The following is a 15,817-nucleotide window of genomic DNA, read 5'->3' on the forward strand; positions in this document are numbered from 1 at the left end:
TCAATGAAGGAGTGCCAGTACGTCCTTCACGATCTCAGGAGAAACGGGCCTCACTTTAAGCCAACCCGATATAGAAAACGCACATTTACAACCCAGATGAATATCAACATCTGCTTTACAAAAGGATTCACTACAGGATACCTGTAAATAGTGACATTCCTTTGGGTATTTAAACAAGGATTTGCTTTCCAGACTCTTCCAGAACAGGGGCCTTGCACAAAATAAGGGAAGCTGTACGCAAGGCACAATCCTGGGGCTCTTGCTCACCTTTTCCACCTGCAGAAAATGAAGCCCTTTGCAGCCTGTCGGAATTTGCCTTCATTTTCTGCCCAGTGGGATCTCTACCAGGGGAGGGAGAAGACAATCTACAGAGAGTCTGGTCAGGCAAATGCTTGGGGATGAAAATCAAAAAGCTGTAACAATACCTCAGCCAGGCAGGGACAGTTAAAAAAAAAAAAAAAAAAAAAAGCCCACCCAAATGCATCCAGGTGTAGCGGTTGGGAAAGTGGGGTAGTGGAGGGAACTTCTTCTCCAACCTCCAGCCTCATGGTGCTTTCTGCAGCCACTATGCCACTCTGCCCAGTGCTTTCTTAAGATCTGGGGGGGAGGGCTACCAGGACAAACAAAGGGAGAACTACTCAGTCAAGGAACCAAAAAAGGGCCTGATGATGGTTGCGCAATACTGTGAACGCACTAAGTGCCACTGAATTGTTTACTTTCAAATAGTTGTTAAGATGAGTTATACCTAATTTTTTTAAAAAGGCGCTGAGTACTGTCTTCTCATGCCCCCAAAACAGTCTTTGGACCCAAGGTCCTCCTCCTGAAAGTCCATTCACTTCTGCCAGTGCCTGCCTTCCTGGGGTGTCAGGCCCAGGTCCTGGCCCTGCTTACCAGCACTTTCTCCAACAGCCAGACAGAGCTCTGCCTTTAACACCGCTTGACATTTGCATGGAAAAGACATGGCCCAGTTTTAACACTCCCTTCAGCTGCTGGCCCCCATTATAAAGCAACAGCTCCATCCCATTAAGTTGAGAAACAATGTCAAGATTTCAACGAAGGTGTTCAGCTTGAAGAAGCTAGAAAGTGTGGGAATTAGGAAAAGTCTTCTCTCGCTTCTGCAACAGGGACTAGTATTCGAGTTAGTTTAAGGACACATCAAAAAACTGGCTAGTAGTTGGGATGAGTTAATAGAGATGGGAAGAGAAAAAAATGTTTATTTCTAATTTCTTACCTACTTAAAAATGGTTTCAACATTCAAACTCCTTTCATGTTTTGGAGAAGGGGTCAGGGAAGTAAAGAGTTCATCTGCTTACTCAGGTGGCCTGAGAGAGCTTTATGTGGACCCAGAGGGCTCCCAGACCCTCGGGGAGGCAGTCTCTAGCCCACAGAAGCCCTGGATTAGAGCTGTTGATCAGAGAAGGAGCTTCGCGTGTTTTTAGCAAGTTGAGATGCTCTTGATGGTCATCTGTGCCAGCTTTCCCTGGGAATCGAGTGCCGTGAAGACAACTACGGGTGTGTGTATAAGAGGGAGCACATGTAGGGCACGGTATTTGGGAGGAGGCCCTGAACCCTGCTCCCTGGTGATGGTTCAGCTAAAGGAATAGGCGTCATCACTAAACCAGGAAAATGACTGAGTGAGCATCACAAAATGGCTCTTCACCTCAATAACAGGGGCCTGGAACCCCAGAAATGGGTGAAGGAAAAGCCAGTCCTTCCCTGAGCCAGGGAGAGTATGGGTCTGGCTGCAAGGTGTGAGGCCTGTACACAGTAACTGGTGACTTCGGGGTTTAGCTGTCTTGCCTGGGGACAAAATGGAGGCTGGCTGAGCAGGGTCTAAGGCCTCCCTCAGTGGCATTCCCTCACACCGCCTCGGGCTCTTATTAGTATGTAGGTGGCACTTCCCATCTAGTCCTCTTTTCATGAAAACCTTCGGGTTCAGGTTCCTTTGTTTTTTCATTATCAGCTGCCTATTTAACCTTTGTTTGATAAACAAATGAGCCCCTGGTTGGGAGTCCAGAACTTTCTCTCTGGGGTAGGGGTAGGGGGACTAACCAGGGAGCAGCCTGTGGGCTCCCAGTTCCAGAGGGGTTCTACCACAAACGCGGACACTTCCAAGGGGAAAGGAAAGAGAGTCAGTGATAGAACTCCTCGATGCTCAGGCAGTCTGAAGAGGTGACTGCTAGAGGCCAAGCTGTGATGTCACTGAGGAGGCAGGGTTTCTTCCCTCAGAGGTCAAGTCTTAGGAGATTGGCACTGAGCATGCCCAAGCTAGCCTTCCCTTCTTATCTTCCTCCTGCTGCCCAACTCTGTAGAGCTATCTGACTACAGACAAACAGCTGCCATCTGTTAATGAGAAAATAAACGCGTGTTGGCTTGTGGCCGTTGCCATAGGCCTGAACACCAGACACTTGTCCAGAGGGGTTAGGTGAGGGAGGAAGAGAAAGGAATGGGGGGGGGGGAGGCACACAAAGGGAACATCACAGTTGCCACAAACAAGGACTGGGAGAAATAGTGTCAGGAGGGGTCCCAAGGGTTCCACTCTGACCACCAACAGGAGAAAATGCAAAAACAAAGGCGAAACACTAAGTGCCACTTCTTAACAACTGACATCCCACTCAAAGCACAGGTCAATACATTTTGTCCCCAACTAAATCTATTAGTGGGATTGCTGTCCCACGAGGAGGCCTGTCCTTGCATGGGAAATGGGTCCCGGAAGGCAACCAGGGTCCCGAAGAGGATGCATGCAGTGCGGACACTCACAGCATGGGGACAAGAGAAAGTGGGCCCTTGGGTTTTTTAAAGCTTATAGAGACTTCTGAGAGACTTAAAGCTTGTAAAAAGGGCTGACACCCCTCACAGGAGCTATTGGAAATGGAAGGAGATAAAGAGCATCTCCTGAGGAGTTCAGGAATCAGAGGCCAGCCCCAAGGACGATGGCTTCGAGTCTGAGCTGTGCTTACCGCTGAGAAAGCGCTTCATGGTGTCACTGCTGGCCAACTTCATGGCTGTCTGTCCCGAGTAGGTAGCCAGGGTGGGGTCGGCCCCATAGGACAGCAAGAGCCACATGGTCTCCAGGTTGTCATTGACCACTGCATCATGAACTGGCCTGTGTAGGTGATACAGGGTGAGGACAATAGGGCCCAAGTGGGAACCTGGGTGTGTAGACCTCAGGCTACCTCGTCAGGGAAAAGTAAAATGTGATGACCGCAGCATAATGTGGGGTAAGACTTAGAGCAGAGGAACCACCTCTGGCCTATATCTCCCACTACAGCTCCCTGCCTCTTTCTCTCCCTGTGCCTCTTTCCCTTCCCTCTCCTTTCTCTCTCTTATATTCCCCCTACATCTTGATAGTCTCTATGGCACAGTGGAGCTCCACTGGCAGCTCTGAGGTTCAGGAGAGAGAGGGCCCCTGACTGAGGATAAACTTAAAGCAGATGCTCAGGGTTGTGAACAGAAGGACCCATGTGTGCGGATGAGCAGAACAGCTCCATACACCAGGTGGTGGCCAAGCAGAGCCAGAGTCCTTTGACCCAAGTCCCCTCACTTAGTATGTGGCACATGTCTCAATTTTGCCCAGTAAGTAAGCCCTCTGACAGAGCACAGGGGTTGCTCTATAATTTTTTTAAGACAAAGAAAGGTGTCTTTTCAACAGTGTACAGAGATCAAATCTGGATGTTACCAAAAGGTCAGCCTCCTGGTTTCTGAAGCCCGAGATTCTGCCTGAGACACGTGTACCACCAGGATGGTTTACGGAAAGCTTGAGTGGTCTTCCTGGTGAAGCTGCATCTGATGGGGTGATCCCTAGACAACCCCAGCTTCCCCTTGGTAAATGACGTGGACTGGCGAGTCAGGAACACATCCACCCCTGGCCTAACCCAGTTCTCCCTGCAGTCTGCACATGTCTTCCCAAAACGTCTCCTGACAGGGCCCCTGTGCAACTCGCAGCCTAGCAGCGAGGCTTGCTGCAAAGGTCTAGACTGGGACTGAGCTGGGGGAGGGTGGGAGAGGCAGGGGAGCGTGCCTTGTGCCATCCTGCGCGCTGCAGTTCACATTGGCCCCGTGTTCCAGCAGGATGTTCAGAATGTCGGTCCAGCCCCGGGAGCAGGCCTCATGCAGGGCCGTGTAGCCAGCGTTGTCGCGGTGATTCACGTCCTCACTGTCTTTCTGGAGGCAGTAGAGAACAACATCCTGTGGGGACAAGGACAGCAATGTGAGCAGAAAGTGGCCCGATTCTTGAAACCACCCCGGTTAGGTTCTGGGAGAATCTCTGAGCCTGACCTTTATTCCAGGTACCAACAGACAAGTCTCAAAATCTTGTGTCAACAAAGTTATAGTCCTGAGCTGCCATTCCCAGGACCTCGGCTCTGGACTGTTTTCTCAAGAAGTGGGGAGGCATTTCTTATGACCAAGAACACTCATCTGGGTGTGGGTTATTGGGGTGAGGTCCTCAGAGAGGCTCACCTATCCACCCAGAACCCAAACCCTGAGGCCTCAACTCCCTGAGCACGGGTTCCCTAGTCCGGAGCTTTGCAAGGGCAATGAGACATGCGGTAACAAGCACAGACTCTGGTGGTGATTTGAGAACAAGGAAGAAAGAATTGGTTTAAGTACTATATCTGGGTGCTGGTTTTCATCATTTTAAGTACTATCTCTGGATGCTCATCCCAGCCCTCCCCTCAAATCCAGATTGTTCTGAGTATAATTCAGTGTGGTCATTCGTCCATGTAGTAATTATTAGCTTCCCTGGGCTGAGATGGTAGGACCAGAAGCGGGACTCTGGGTCTCGAAGCATCCTAGCCAGTCTGGGATGAAGCTGGTGAATAAGCTGAGGGGGAGGGGAGAGGCAGCCCTTCTTCTGAGAGAAGAGCCACAGCAGCTACCAGGGGCCTATCATCAACCCTTGCAGGTCTTGATGAAAATGGCCCACTCAGCCATCCTGACTGACAGCTAGCTCACGGACTGGCTGGTAGAATGAGTGAGCAAGTGTGCGTGATAGCATGTGTGCCTGCATTGGGGGTGCTGCCTCCTGGAAACAGGAGCTGTCACACTGCCTGTCCCCGAGGGGAGCATGAGGTCCCCTACTCTCCTAACCAGTGTAGATGTTCGCATCTCCCTCAGACCTCAGACAACCTCTCCCTCCTTCCCATGATGGGCTGCCCTACTGCTCTGGCCTTGTCCTGGTTGGTTCTAATCCAGTTTCCTGTTTGCTGGTTTGGCCCCAGGTTTAAAAAAATTAATCTTGTGGGCAGGGGTTGCTCATCATTTTTTCTTTAGGTCTCCCTTGGCAGTTCTCCAGGGCCCCATACTAGGTGCTCAAGAAAGACAGTGGCTTGACAGAGAGACACTGTTGAGGCAGCTCTTCTATGTGGACCAGCCTGGCTGGGAGTGCGGCTGTCTTTAAATGAGTCTGTTATAGGCATCAGAAGCCTAAAAAAAGAGGACCTACTCTACAAACCAGAAGTCCCACCCTTACGAACAAATCCTGAGGAAATACAAAGTATGGTGGTCCAAGCTACAAGATGAAGGGAGCTTGTATCAGCAAAAAGTGGGAAACAGCCAAACTGTCCAACAACGTTATTTCACAATGGTACATGAGTTAGGCTTCCACCCCTACCCTGGTACTTGGGAATCAAAAGAGACCTTGGTGTGAAATCAGACTCATGTATATGCAGTACTTCGGTGAACTTAGACATACCACTTAACATTGCTGAGTCTTGATTTTTACACCTGCAAAATGGGGCTAACGAAACCTACCTCCACAGGCTTATGGTGAAGATGAAATGATCTGAAGTTATCAGAGCTCTTGACAAAAGAAGTGCTCAAAAAAGCCACCTTCCTTACTTGCTTTGTTTCTGATTCCTAGGGAAGTAGTTTACAGTGGGGTGAGCCCAGCCCTACCTTCCAACATACTCTTGAGCCCTCCACTACTGGAAGCCAAGATGAGGGGATGCTAGATGAAGATATGAAGAGTGAACAATGATCACCCCTCTTCGTCTCTGAGTGGGGGAGCCAATACACAGGGAAATTCAAGAAAACATAACCCTCCCAAACCCATTTATGGCCCAGAAATGTATTGCACAATATTGTGTTACCATTTCAATTATGTTCTCCCCAAACTGCCATCCAAATGAGCTTGCATTCCCATACACCATGCCAGGGGCAAGGAGGCCTGCAGCAGCATAAGGAGGCCACCTGGGCTCAAGTTCCAAACAAAGCCCTGCCCAGGCCGAAGAAGAGCCTATGGTAGAAGTTTCTCCACAGATGCTAGGGCAATTGCATCCTGTGGCCAGATGCTCCTTACCTTATAGCCAAGACGTGCTGCCCGCTGCAGGAGGGTCTCACCCGCATTTTTGTTCACTATGAGCCGACGTGCCTCTGGAGGAATCTGCCGGGATGCAGGGGTTTCTGAGGCCTCCTCTAGGCTGGCACTTCGGGACTTAGAGGGTGTGCACGGTTCCGTGGGCTTCACTGAGGTGGGAGACTTGGGAGATCGTGTCTTCTGCTGGTTCCAACGCCCTTTGCCCTGGAAAGCAGAGATGTAGTCCTGGATCAGCACAGGTTCCCGTTCAGTCCTACCCAGTGAGCAGATGCTACGGGGCTCAAATCCTCAACCACACAACTAAGGAATGACGAAGGGATTGGAAATCAGAGATTGAGGGGACATCTCAGCTTCTCTCAAGCACCCTGCATGCCTTCTTTACCCACCTCAATCTCCATTTATTGAGGTTGTTTTTTAAAGATTTTATTTGTTTATCTCTAGAGAGAAGGGAAGGCAGGGAGAAAGAGAGAGAGGGAAACATCAGTGTGTGGTTGCCTCTTGCGTGCCCCCTACAGGGTGTGGGGGGACCTCGCCCACAACCAAGGCATGTGCCCTGACTGGGAATTGAATCGGCAACCCTTTGGTTCACAGGTCTGCGCTCAGTCACACCAGCCAGGGCTACTGGGGTTTTTATAAGTCATCTTTATAAATAAGCAGAAGCAAACTTAAGAGAGTAAAGATAAACAGAGACAACTATCTTTGACTAAAGAGGTACAGCTGCAGAAGCATTCATTCTTGTTGCAAAAACCTTCCCTCATATCTAACCCTCACCAGGTTTTCCCATCTTCCACAACACTGGGTCCCCAGGTCATACTCGTATCCACCTGGGGCCATGAAGAACACTCAGGTTTGGAATTCAGACAGATCCAGGTTTGAATCTTGCCTCTGCCATCTACCAGCTGCAAGGCCCAACCTCTCTGACCCTCCCTTTCTCCCCATAGGGTCTTTGAAATAATGAACTAGAAAGGTTCCAGAACAAGGCACAGGGTGGGTGTTCACAAACACATTAGAGTCCTTTCTTCATAAATGACTGCCCCACATCTCTTTTTCCTCTCGTTTGAACTGAAATGTATAGAGCAAGTCCCCATGCCTGTCGGTTATCACATCTCCGGAGACAAGTAACTTATCTCCTTAGTTCACGGGTCCTCATATCTAGAAGAACTGTGCTCCAGGAGCTGCATTCAAGGAACTAGACCCAAGAAGCCTCATCTGAACCTAGACCTAGAAATTCTTAATTTGAAGCTGATGCCAGAATTGGTTGACACTTTGAGGGGCCTTGGGAAAGGTGGGTGTGTCTTACACGTGGGAGGCACATGAATCGGACTGTGCCTTCATCAGACCCCAAGATGGTCCCTGATGACATTCACGTTCTTGCAGAGCCCCCTCGTGCAGTGAATAGGGCTGACCTTGTGCAGCCAACAGGAGACTGCAGGGATGACGATGTGCGAATTCCAAGCCTGGGCCCTAAAAGACAATGTGGCTTCTGTCTTGCTTTCTTTTGGATCACTCATGCTGGGGGCAGCCAGTTGTCATGTCATAAGGACACTCCAGCAGCCCTTTGGAGAAACCCATGGGCAAGAACAGGATATCCCCTGCCGGGACCCAACATCAACTTGCCAGCCACGTGAGGGAGCCACCCTGGAAACCCCAACCCCAGGCAAGCCTTCAGATGAATGTACCTAACACTTTGACTACAACCTCATGAGATCCCAAGCCAAAGCCAGCTAAGCTGCTCCTAAATTCCTGACCCCCAGAAACTATGTGAAATAATGCATGTTTATCACTGTATGAAGCTGGCTAAGTTTTAGGGTAATCTGTTACACCATAATAGATACCTAATACATCCCTCAGTTTATCCAAATCCGTCAGGGCATCAAGGTCTCACTTAAATCTTATGTTTTCTATAACATTTTACAACACTCTGGTCCCCACTGCCTACCTTCTCTTCATTCACAGAACACCTACTCTGAATCACATAATCTGCTGCCTGATGCCTGACTGACTGCCTTAGTTTTCTTCCATCGTTTCATGGGCAAGTCTGGCCTCCACTGCCAGATTTTAAGCACCTTGAAAGTACAGTTTATATTATCATCCCCTCTTTTGTTCCTTACAGCACTTAACTCAGGGCTGGGCATGTCATTGCAACAAATATTTGTTGACTTGATTCAAGCCAGCCACGTGCAGAGCCCTAGGTAGCCAGAAAAGTTGGCTAGAAAGACATGAACCCAGGAAAGGAGAGCCCAGGGCATTTGTTTCCTCTGGTAAATCCCAGGAAAACAAGAGCCGCTATCTATCCCGATTCCACAGGGGCAGAGAGGTACAATCACTAGCAGGAAGGCACCAGTTATTGTAGCATGCTGCTCTACTGCCAGGAGGACAAAGGTATATAATGGCAGTACTGGAGAATGCTGGGTAAAGTGCCCCGATCTTTGCTAAGCCAAGCCGGTAGCCAAAGGGTGACTCTCCTTCTAGGGGCCAGAGCTGCGAGAGACAAGGGAAACTGCCTTAAGAGGGGAGGGAACAAGAGCAAATGGGGGCCACCTCCCCCTCCCCACTCCTGTCCTGGTTCAGAGCCCCCTGTGGGAAGAAGCCTTTGGCCAGTGCCCCAGCTTTAGTGTTGCAGGCGTGTCCCCCGCCCACCCCCCACGCCCCCTTGTTTCCCACTACAAAGCAAAAGCACAGTGCCATGGGGGCAACTGGAGCAGGTGGTGGTGACTGGGAGAGAAAGAAAGGAGGGAGGGAGACAGGGAGGCCCTGCGAAGGGACAAAACATCTCAGGAACATTCCAGTGGACATACCGCCAGGCAGAATAACCAGACAAAAGCATCAGCGTGTGCTCCTGAATGTCAGGTGGCTGGTCACCTTTGTGTGGGACAGGGCCATCTCAGTGTTGGAGGAGCAGGGGAAAGGAAGGGAGACTCCCATATTTTGTCAGAACTGCTCAGGCTTGCAGGGTTTCTGGGCCCAGCTGTCCCCTCCCCCAGCGTCTCCATGATAGAGACAGAAGCCACCCATTCACTGGGTGGAGCCATATGGAAAGAAGAGAGTGGGGTGGGGGTGGGGCTGGGGGGGGTAGCCAGGCTTGCCTGAGGACCCAACTGTCACTCAGGACCACAAAGCACAAGTCCCTTAAATTCTATAAGCCTCAGTTTCCTCAGCAGAAGAGGAGGATAACAGCACCCACCTCCAAGAGTCACTGTGGGAACTGAGAGCAATCATGTGAATGCAGCGCTCAGCACACACCTGACTTCCCTGCTTCTCCCCCATCCCCTCTGGGAATGGTCACTGCTACTTTTCTGCTCCAGGCCTCTGTCCCCTCATTCTTGCCTAGGCTAAAGCTCAAGGACGTATACCAACCTCAGAAAGCACTTCACGATTATCAAAGCCTTTAACATCATTGCTTCTCCTTTGTTTCTCTAAGCACCCTTGTGAAATGGAAAGGACATGGAGTATCATCTCCTTTTAAAACAAAATTGTTTAAAGATTATTTATTTATTTATTTATTTATTTCTAGAGAGAGGGGAAGGGAGGGAGAAAGAGAAGGAAAAAAACATCAATGTGTGAGATACATCGATTAGTTACCTCTTGCACACCCCCATCAGAGGACCCAGTCCACAACCCAGGCATGTGTCCTGACTGGGAATCGAACCAGTGACCTTTTAGTTCACAGGCCAGCACTCAGTCCACTGAGTCACACCAGCCAGGCCTCATCTCTATTTTTAAAGATGAGAAAATAGGTTTGTGCACCTCGTCTGAGCTAGAACCAGATTCCAGAATGGGGAAGAAGAAGGGGAAAGGAGAGGGAAACAAGCACCTGCTTGCCCACCTTTCGGCAGTAGCACTCAGGGATCCCTTGGGAGCTGGAGAGAGCCGGAAGAAGCACAACCACTGAAACAAGCTCAATATGACCTTTTGTTTTTGATTGTCAATGACGAATACTTATTATGGGTATACATTTGAACCCAAACCTTCACTCCTTTCAAATGTATAGTTCACCCAGGATGAGGACTAGGTGTTCCCGCCCCCCCCAAATTGTACAATGTAAAACCCAACACCAATGTCACCAACATCAGACAGAAAAGAGATGTCAATTTTGAACAGGGTTTCTAGAATTTGTGCCCGGCTACTGATTGGTAAGTGCCCACTTACTCACTCCTTTGCTACAAAGAGAAGCAAAGGGACTGAGACAGTGAGGGTGGAGAAGGCTGGCTATAATGGGGTCCAAGTGCAATTCTTTCAGTCTTATCCTCCAGCAACCTTTGTCTGGACATCAACTACCTTGCTCCTACAAGTTGTTTTCTACCTTGATTGACTCAGAAATCTCCCTGATTTATTCCCAGCGAATTAAGCCCAGACAAAAGCTTCCTGATTGGATGTTAACAAGCTATTCAGGTTAACATCCTGCCATATTCTTTAGGCCTTTTGGAACTCAAAGGAGACCTGAGATTGTCAAGGAAAAGCCATCATGAGCCAAACTCTATACTTTGCAAACACTTATTGTTAGCTCTAACTTTAGTGCCCATTCTTCAAATCCTCCCCTGAACATTTCTAGACCTAGTTTCAAATACTTTACTAAATATGGATTAATTCGATCCTCCCCATTTCTTTCTCCCTCTCCCCCCCCCCCACCTCTCTAAGAACTGTTGACAGAGGAGCCTCTGGAAAGCCTGCAACCCTAGCCCACTCTCCCTCCCCACAAAGCCCCTTAGCAAGCAACATACCTTTGCCTCTTCTGACACATTCACCATGTGCTTGGTCTTGCACTTTCGTTTTCCTGATGGCTTTTCTGAATTTTCAAGGCAGGCTGGCTCCCCCAGGTTGTTTGGGAGGAAACCATTTGGCGAATCCGAGATCCCCTGGGCTTTGTTGGGCAAGAGAAGGTTCCTGTTCCTGAGGTGGTGCTCCGAACTTTGGGAGGAAGTCTTCTGCTTACGGGCCTTTAAATCTGAAGACAAGAAACAGGGAAGGATGGATGACAGGAAAATGGAACACAGAAAAGCAAATGAACCAGAGGAATTTGGGAATTAGAATCTCAGTACAAAGTTGTGTAAGTATCAGCTACCTGTATTAGTGTGGTGCTGGCAAGTCCACTAAATACTTCTCAAATGGACACTGTATTCCAGCATCAAAGTCCCTCCTCTATAAGCAGGCGACAACTCCCAGCCCTGGCCAGAGGGGATGGCCCATCTGGCTGTCCCCAAAATGAGGGTAATTTTTAAAAGATTTCCCCATAGCCCAGAGCAAATCAGAACTTCCTTTTCAGCTTTCTCCATGTCTCCTTTGCCTCTTTCTCCATTGCAGTATGAAAATAAATTTAGAGGCTCTGCTGAAATGATGTATGAAGTATAATGAGGTGGGAAGTAAATGGTAGGAGGCATCCTTCATAGCCTCCCTTCTACTCACCTGACCGCCCTGTTGGTCACTCTCTGAGGACACAAAGATTAAAGCCATAGAAACTCCCTAAAACCAGAAGGTGCCATGGGGACTTAGCTGGTGGGCAATCACAGAAACCTGCTGCCTCACTTGGTTGGAAATCAAGTTATTGGAACACACTGGGTGACACCTTTAATTCTAGCCACAGCTCACTGAAAAAAGACACTTTTTAATTTCAAAAAGTATGGTTGTGATTCTTACAGCTCTTTCCCGCTCCAGAGGAGAGATCCCTGATTGGCACTGGGAACCCCATTACCAAGAGCCTCATTGCCCACGTCAGTCCTATACCCCACATGCAGAAGGGATAGACTGGCTTTACCCTTATCTTTAGCTAACATTAGTGTTACATGGCTTGGCCACCAGCTGTGTGACTGGCTGCAGACAAGTCATAATCTTCCCAAGCCTCAGTTTCTATGTCTGTAAAATGAGAATATAATCCACATCACAGGACAAGTATGAGAATTAAATAAGATAAGATATTCAAAACCCCTTATAAAGTGTTAGAAAGAATGAGGCATCGTTATTATATTATTCAAGTGTAAGTTCTTTAGGCAGGGCCGTGCCCATGTGTTCTTTATCTCCCCCACAGGATTGACCACCATGCCTACCTAGCACATGGCAAATTATCAGCATGTCTGTCAAATGAATAACTGCAGCCTTGGGTTCTCCAATTTGTAAAATGAGGGGGTGGTACAAGATCCAAGAAGTCACTTGTGACATCGCCAAGGGCATATGCAGATGTGGGAGGGCTGTAGGTTATGCAAAGCTCTTAGGAGGCCAGCTGTCACACCACCCCTTTCTCCCACTAGCCCCAACCCACTAGTGGGTCCCCACACCCTTCCAAGAACTACTGTACTAGATGGGTTGTAGTGGCATTTCCAGGCAATATGTTCTAAACCAGGGCTTTTGATGCAACAAGTTTGGGCTGAGGCAAAAGAGGAAGGAACAGAATCATGCCTTGTGAGAACCTCAGGAAACAGGGGGAAGTCATATTACAGCATTCAATGCCACAGAAGAAGCAGCAGCCCCTACCCCATTACCCAGGCCTGGGCGGGCTCTGGAGTTGATTCATTTGTGGTGGCACAAGGGGTTCCTAGTAGCACAGAAAGGAACAGAGAGTGGAGGTAGTAGGTGTGTGAGTGGGAGTGGCTCTTCCTATCCCCTCTGCAGGTCAAAAAGGGAGAAAACACAAGCCTAGAACGAAAGGGAAGGTCATGAAGCTCAGATGGGAGTAAGGTGACCTGTCCAGTTTGGCCTCTGCCTGACTCTCTGATGTGCACTGAAAAATAGGTAGTCAGTCACAGGAGGGATCACAGAAGCTCTTTTTGAGAAGAGAGATGTTTGCCAGGCAATTCCTTCATGAAGATGTCACCGTCAGATCTGGAGGAAGGTGACCAGACCAAATGCCAAAGCCAACAGCCTCAAATGGAAACCCTTAGACCTAGAGATGGAGGGAGAATGACCTACTTGCCAACAACGGGAGCTGCCCCCAAGTCAAATAGGAGGCCCTGCTAAGTGGTGTCCTCCGTGTTCCTGGAGCTGTTTAAGGAAAGGCTACCTGCCCGAGAGTGCTGTGGGATCTCTGTATGGGATGGAAAACTGGACCATGCAACTCAAAGGTTCTTCCAATTTCAAAAGCTCATAGGTTCAATAAGAAGCTCCCGAGTCACTAGGAAAGTAGCCCTCATTATAGAAGATTGGTGATACACAAGCTCCTCTTCATCCTAACACAAGTGGCTGAGGCCAATGGCTTGACGGTGCATTCCTGACCAATCCATTATGGCTCTGGCAGAAAAAAGGAAAAATTATCCCCGTTGTTCCTCATAGGTGATGAAAATTAGCTCAATTACTCTTGTGAATGTAGGGATGGGTATCATATACGTCTCTAAGCAGAGTCAGAAATGAGGTTTAGCCTTCTTTGCATTATAGCACCATACCCACCGCCCACTCCATATGCAGGTATTCAATTTTCTCTAATCAGGAAACTGTGGATCTTTACCAGTAGCCCAGGATGAATACATTACACAAGATAATCAATTGTTGCTTCAAGGGCAGAGGTCAGAGATAGAGAATGAGAGACAGAGGTGCTTTTATTTTGGAGCCCAGAGATGCGTTTTTTGGCTCATCTAGAAATCTATTATAGGAATGCTACTGAACAGCACTTAGCAAAATATACTGATATTAGCTAGGTGACAGGCTATGCCTCCATGATTACATATTATAGTGTCTGACGTGGCCAAACGAAGTCTGGTTTTCCCCTTGGGCTGCCTGCTTTTCCAACTCAGGCCCAACAAAATAATGCTACCTCAGGTCACCTGAAAGCTTCACCCTGCCTCTTAATGGCCTTTGTAGCTTTAACGGAGAAAGCAAAGTTGTACCTCCTTCTACTTGAAGTTCTTCTGTTAGGTTGAGGAAACCATTGTACTTTATTTTAGTTTAGGATCTGGAGAAATCTCAGAAAAGCCAATTAATGCCCTCTTTCTTCTTGAACCCAGAATTCTAGAAGAGCGAGAGCCCAGCCTCCCTAAAGACCCGACTCCCTCAAGCAAGTCAGAGAATCCCTGGTATCGAGTTGTATCATGCCAGCATGTCTCTGTGGCCTTGCCCACAGGCTCAGACTTTTATAAGAAATTGGAGGGCTTGGGTCTATGTGTCCTCAGCTCACTTTCAGTTCAGTCTGAACTCATTTAATCTCAACCCCAAGGCAAAACTTCAGACTGGCATTGAATGACCCCCTCTGGCAGCTAGAGGTCATAGCACCAGGTTTCCATGGGTACAGAGGCCTTTAGCAGGCATAGAGAAGGCAGAGGATGGAACACCCAAGAAGCCTAAGGGCACTCCAGAAGCCAAAGTCACTGAGGCTTAGGGACAGGTGACAGCAGCTCCCTGGGGCAGCACCCCCTGGCTGGCCTTACCTGCTCTCCCTTTCTGCTGCTGCTCTTCTTCTTGCTCAGTCAGGTACTCCCCGGTCTGATATTTTCGGTTCTTCTGCCGTCTCCGTTTCTTCCTCTTCACCAGACCTTCCTCCTCATCTTCATCCTCCTCCTCATTGGTGTCCCACATTTGCCGGGCAGCCTCTGTTCTCCAGGGCATTTCGCGGGCTCGACACAGGTGCCTGCGGCCCTGGCTCAACAGAGTCTTATCCTGGGCATGGTGGCTGCGATATTGGGTGTCCCGTTGGGTCTTCCTCACCTTCCGACGCTTAGCTGGGATGGGGGTCACCTCCTCTTCCTCCTCTGTGGGGAAGACTTCCTGGCTTCCCATGTCACTGTCTGCCATTCCAGCAAAGGAGCTACAGATGCTTCCTGTAGACGGAAGTACAGAAGGTGGTCAGGTATGTTTTGAAAGGACAAAGTATCATGTTGAAGCAAGTGCCCTGGATTAGGAGTTTGAAGGTGTGGGTTCAAGATCAGGCTCTGCCAGTTATTAGCGGTATTCTGTAGAAAAGTTCCTTTTCTTGTTTCCTCATCTAGAAAATAGGGATACTGTTCTCTGCCTTACTGGCCTCACAGGCCTGTTTCGAAGCTCAAAGGAGATATTTGCCTATAAGTGCTTTACAGAGTCTAATATATCACATAACTATCGAGTATCCAAATCACACACCCTTCCTCATCCACGCTGCCACTCTGTCTCATTCCACAAACTCTTACTTAGTGCTTACAAGGTGCCAAGCATTTTGTGAAGTGGCAGGAGAGGGCCACAGGTCCCTGCTTTTTGGGATATTAGGGTTTAGAAGAAAGTGAGGCAGGGCAGACTGGCATGGCGCACCCCCACCCGTGCTCACTATGTGACCACCAATCTCGCTGACAGAGCCACCCTAAAGAAACAGACCTGTCACCAAAAAAAAGTCTCAGGAAAAGCAAAGCAAGAAGGAGTTCCTTTCCTGTGACAGAGCCTGGGTTTGTCCCACCTAAATGCTCCTCAGTCAGACTCTCTTCCCTTACACTGACCCCTCCTCCTATTGAGTGGCCAAGAGTCCAGGGGTGGAGCTTTCTCTCTGGTACCTCCCCTGCCCCCCTCCAGCTGCAGCTGTTTCTCACAGTTGGCAAAGCATTTCCCCCTCCT

At 48.9% G+C, this 15,817-nt stretch overlaps 1 protein-coding gene across 9 annotated transcripts in view; it reads right to left on the reverse strand.

Moving 5' to 3' along the window:
* Positions 1-15,817, reverse strand: part of BCORL1 (BCL6 corepressor like 1) — a 62,089-nt gene that overhangs the window by 10,616 nt on the left and 35,656 nt on the right. For all 9 annotated transcript variants that reach the window (XM_053917208.1, XM_053917207.1, XM_053917209.1 and 6 more), the window contains 5 exons: positions 14,668-15,057; positions 11,041-11,264; positions 6,302-6,523; positions 4,022-4,188; positions 2,961-3,106 (listed from right to left, as the gene is read on the reverse strand). In XM_053917208.1, coding sequence (XP_053773183.1) covers positions 2,961-3,106; positions 4,022-4,188; positions 6,302-6,523; positions 11,041-11,264; positions 14,668-15,057 — 1,149 coding nt within the window. The remainder of the gene's footprint in view (positions 1-2,960; positions 3,107-4,021; positions 4,189-6,301; positions 6,524-11,040; positions 11,265-14,667; positions 15,058-15,817) is intronic.

The sequence above is a fragment of the Desmodus rotundus genome, chromosome X, assembly GCF_022682495.2.
Source record: "Desmodus rotundus isolate HL8 chromosome X, HLdesRot8A.1, whole genome shotgun sequence".
NCBI classification, from domain to species: domain Eukaryota; kingdom Metazoa; phylum Chordata; class Mammalia; order Chiroptera; family Phyllostomidae; genus Desmodus; species Desmodus rotundus.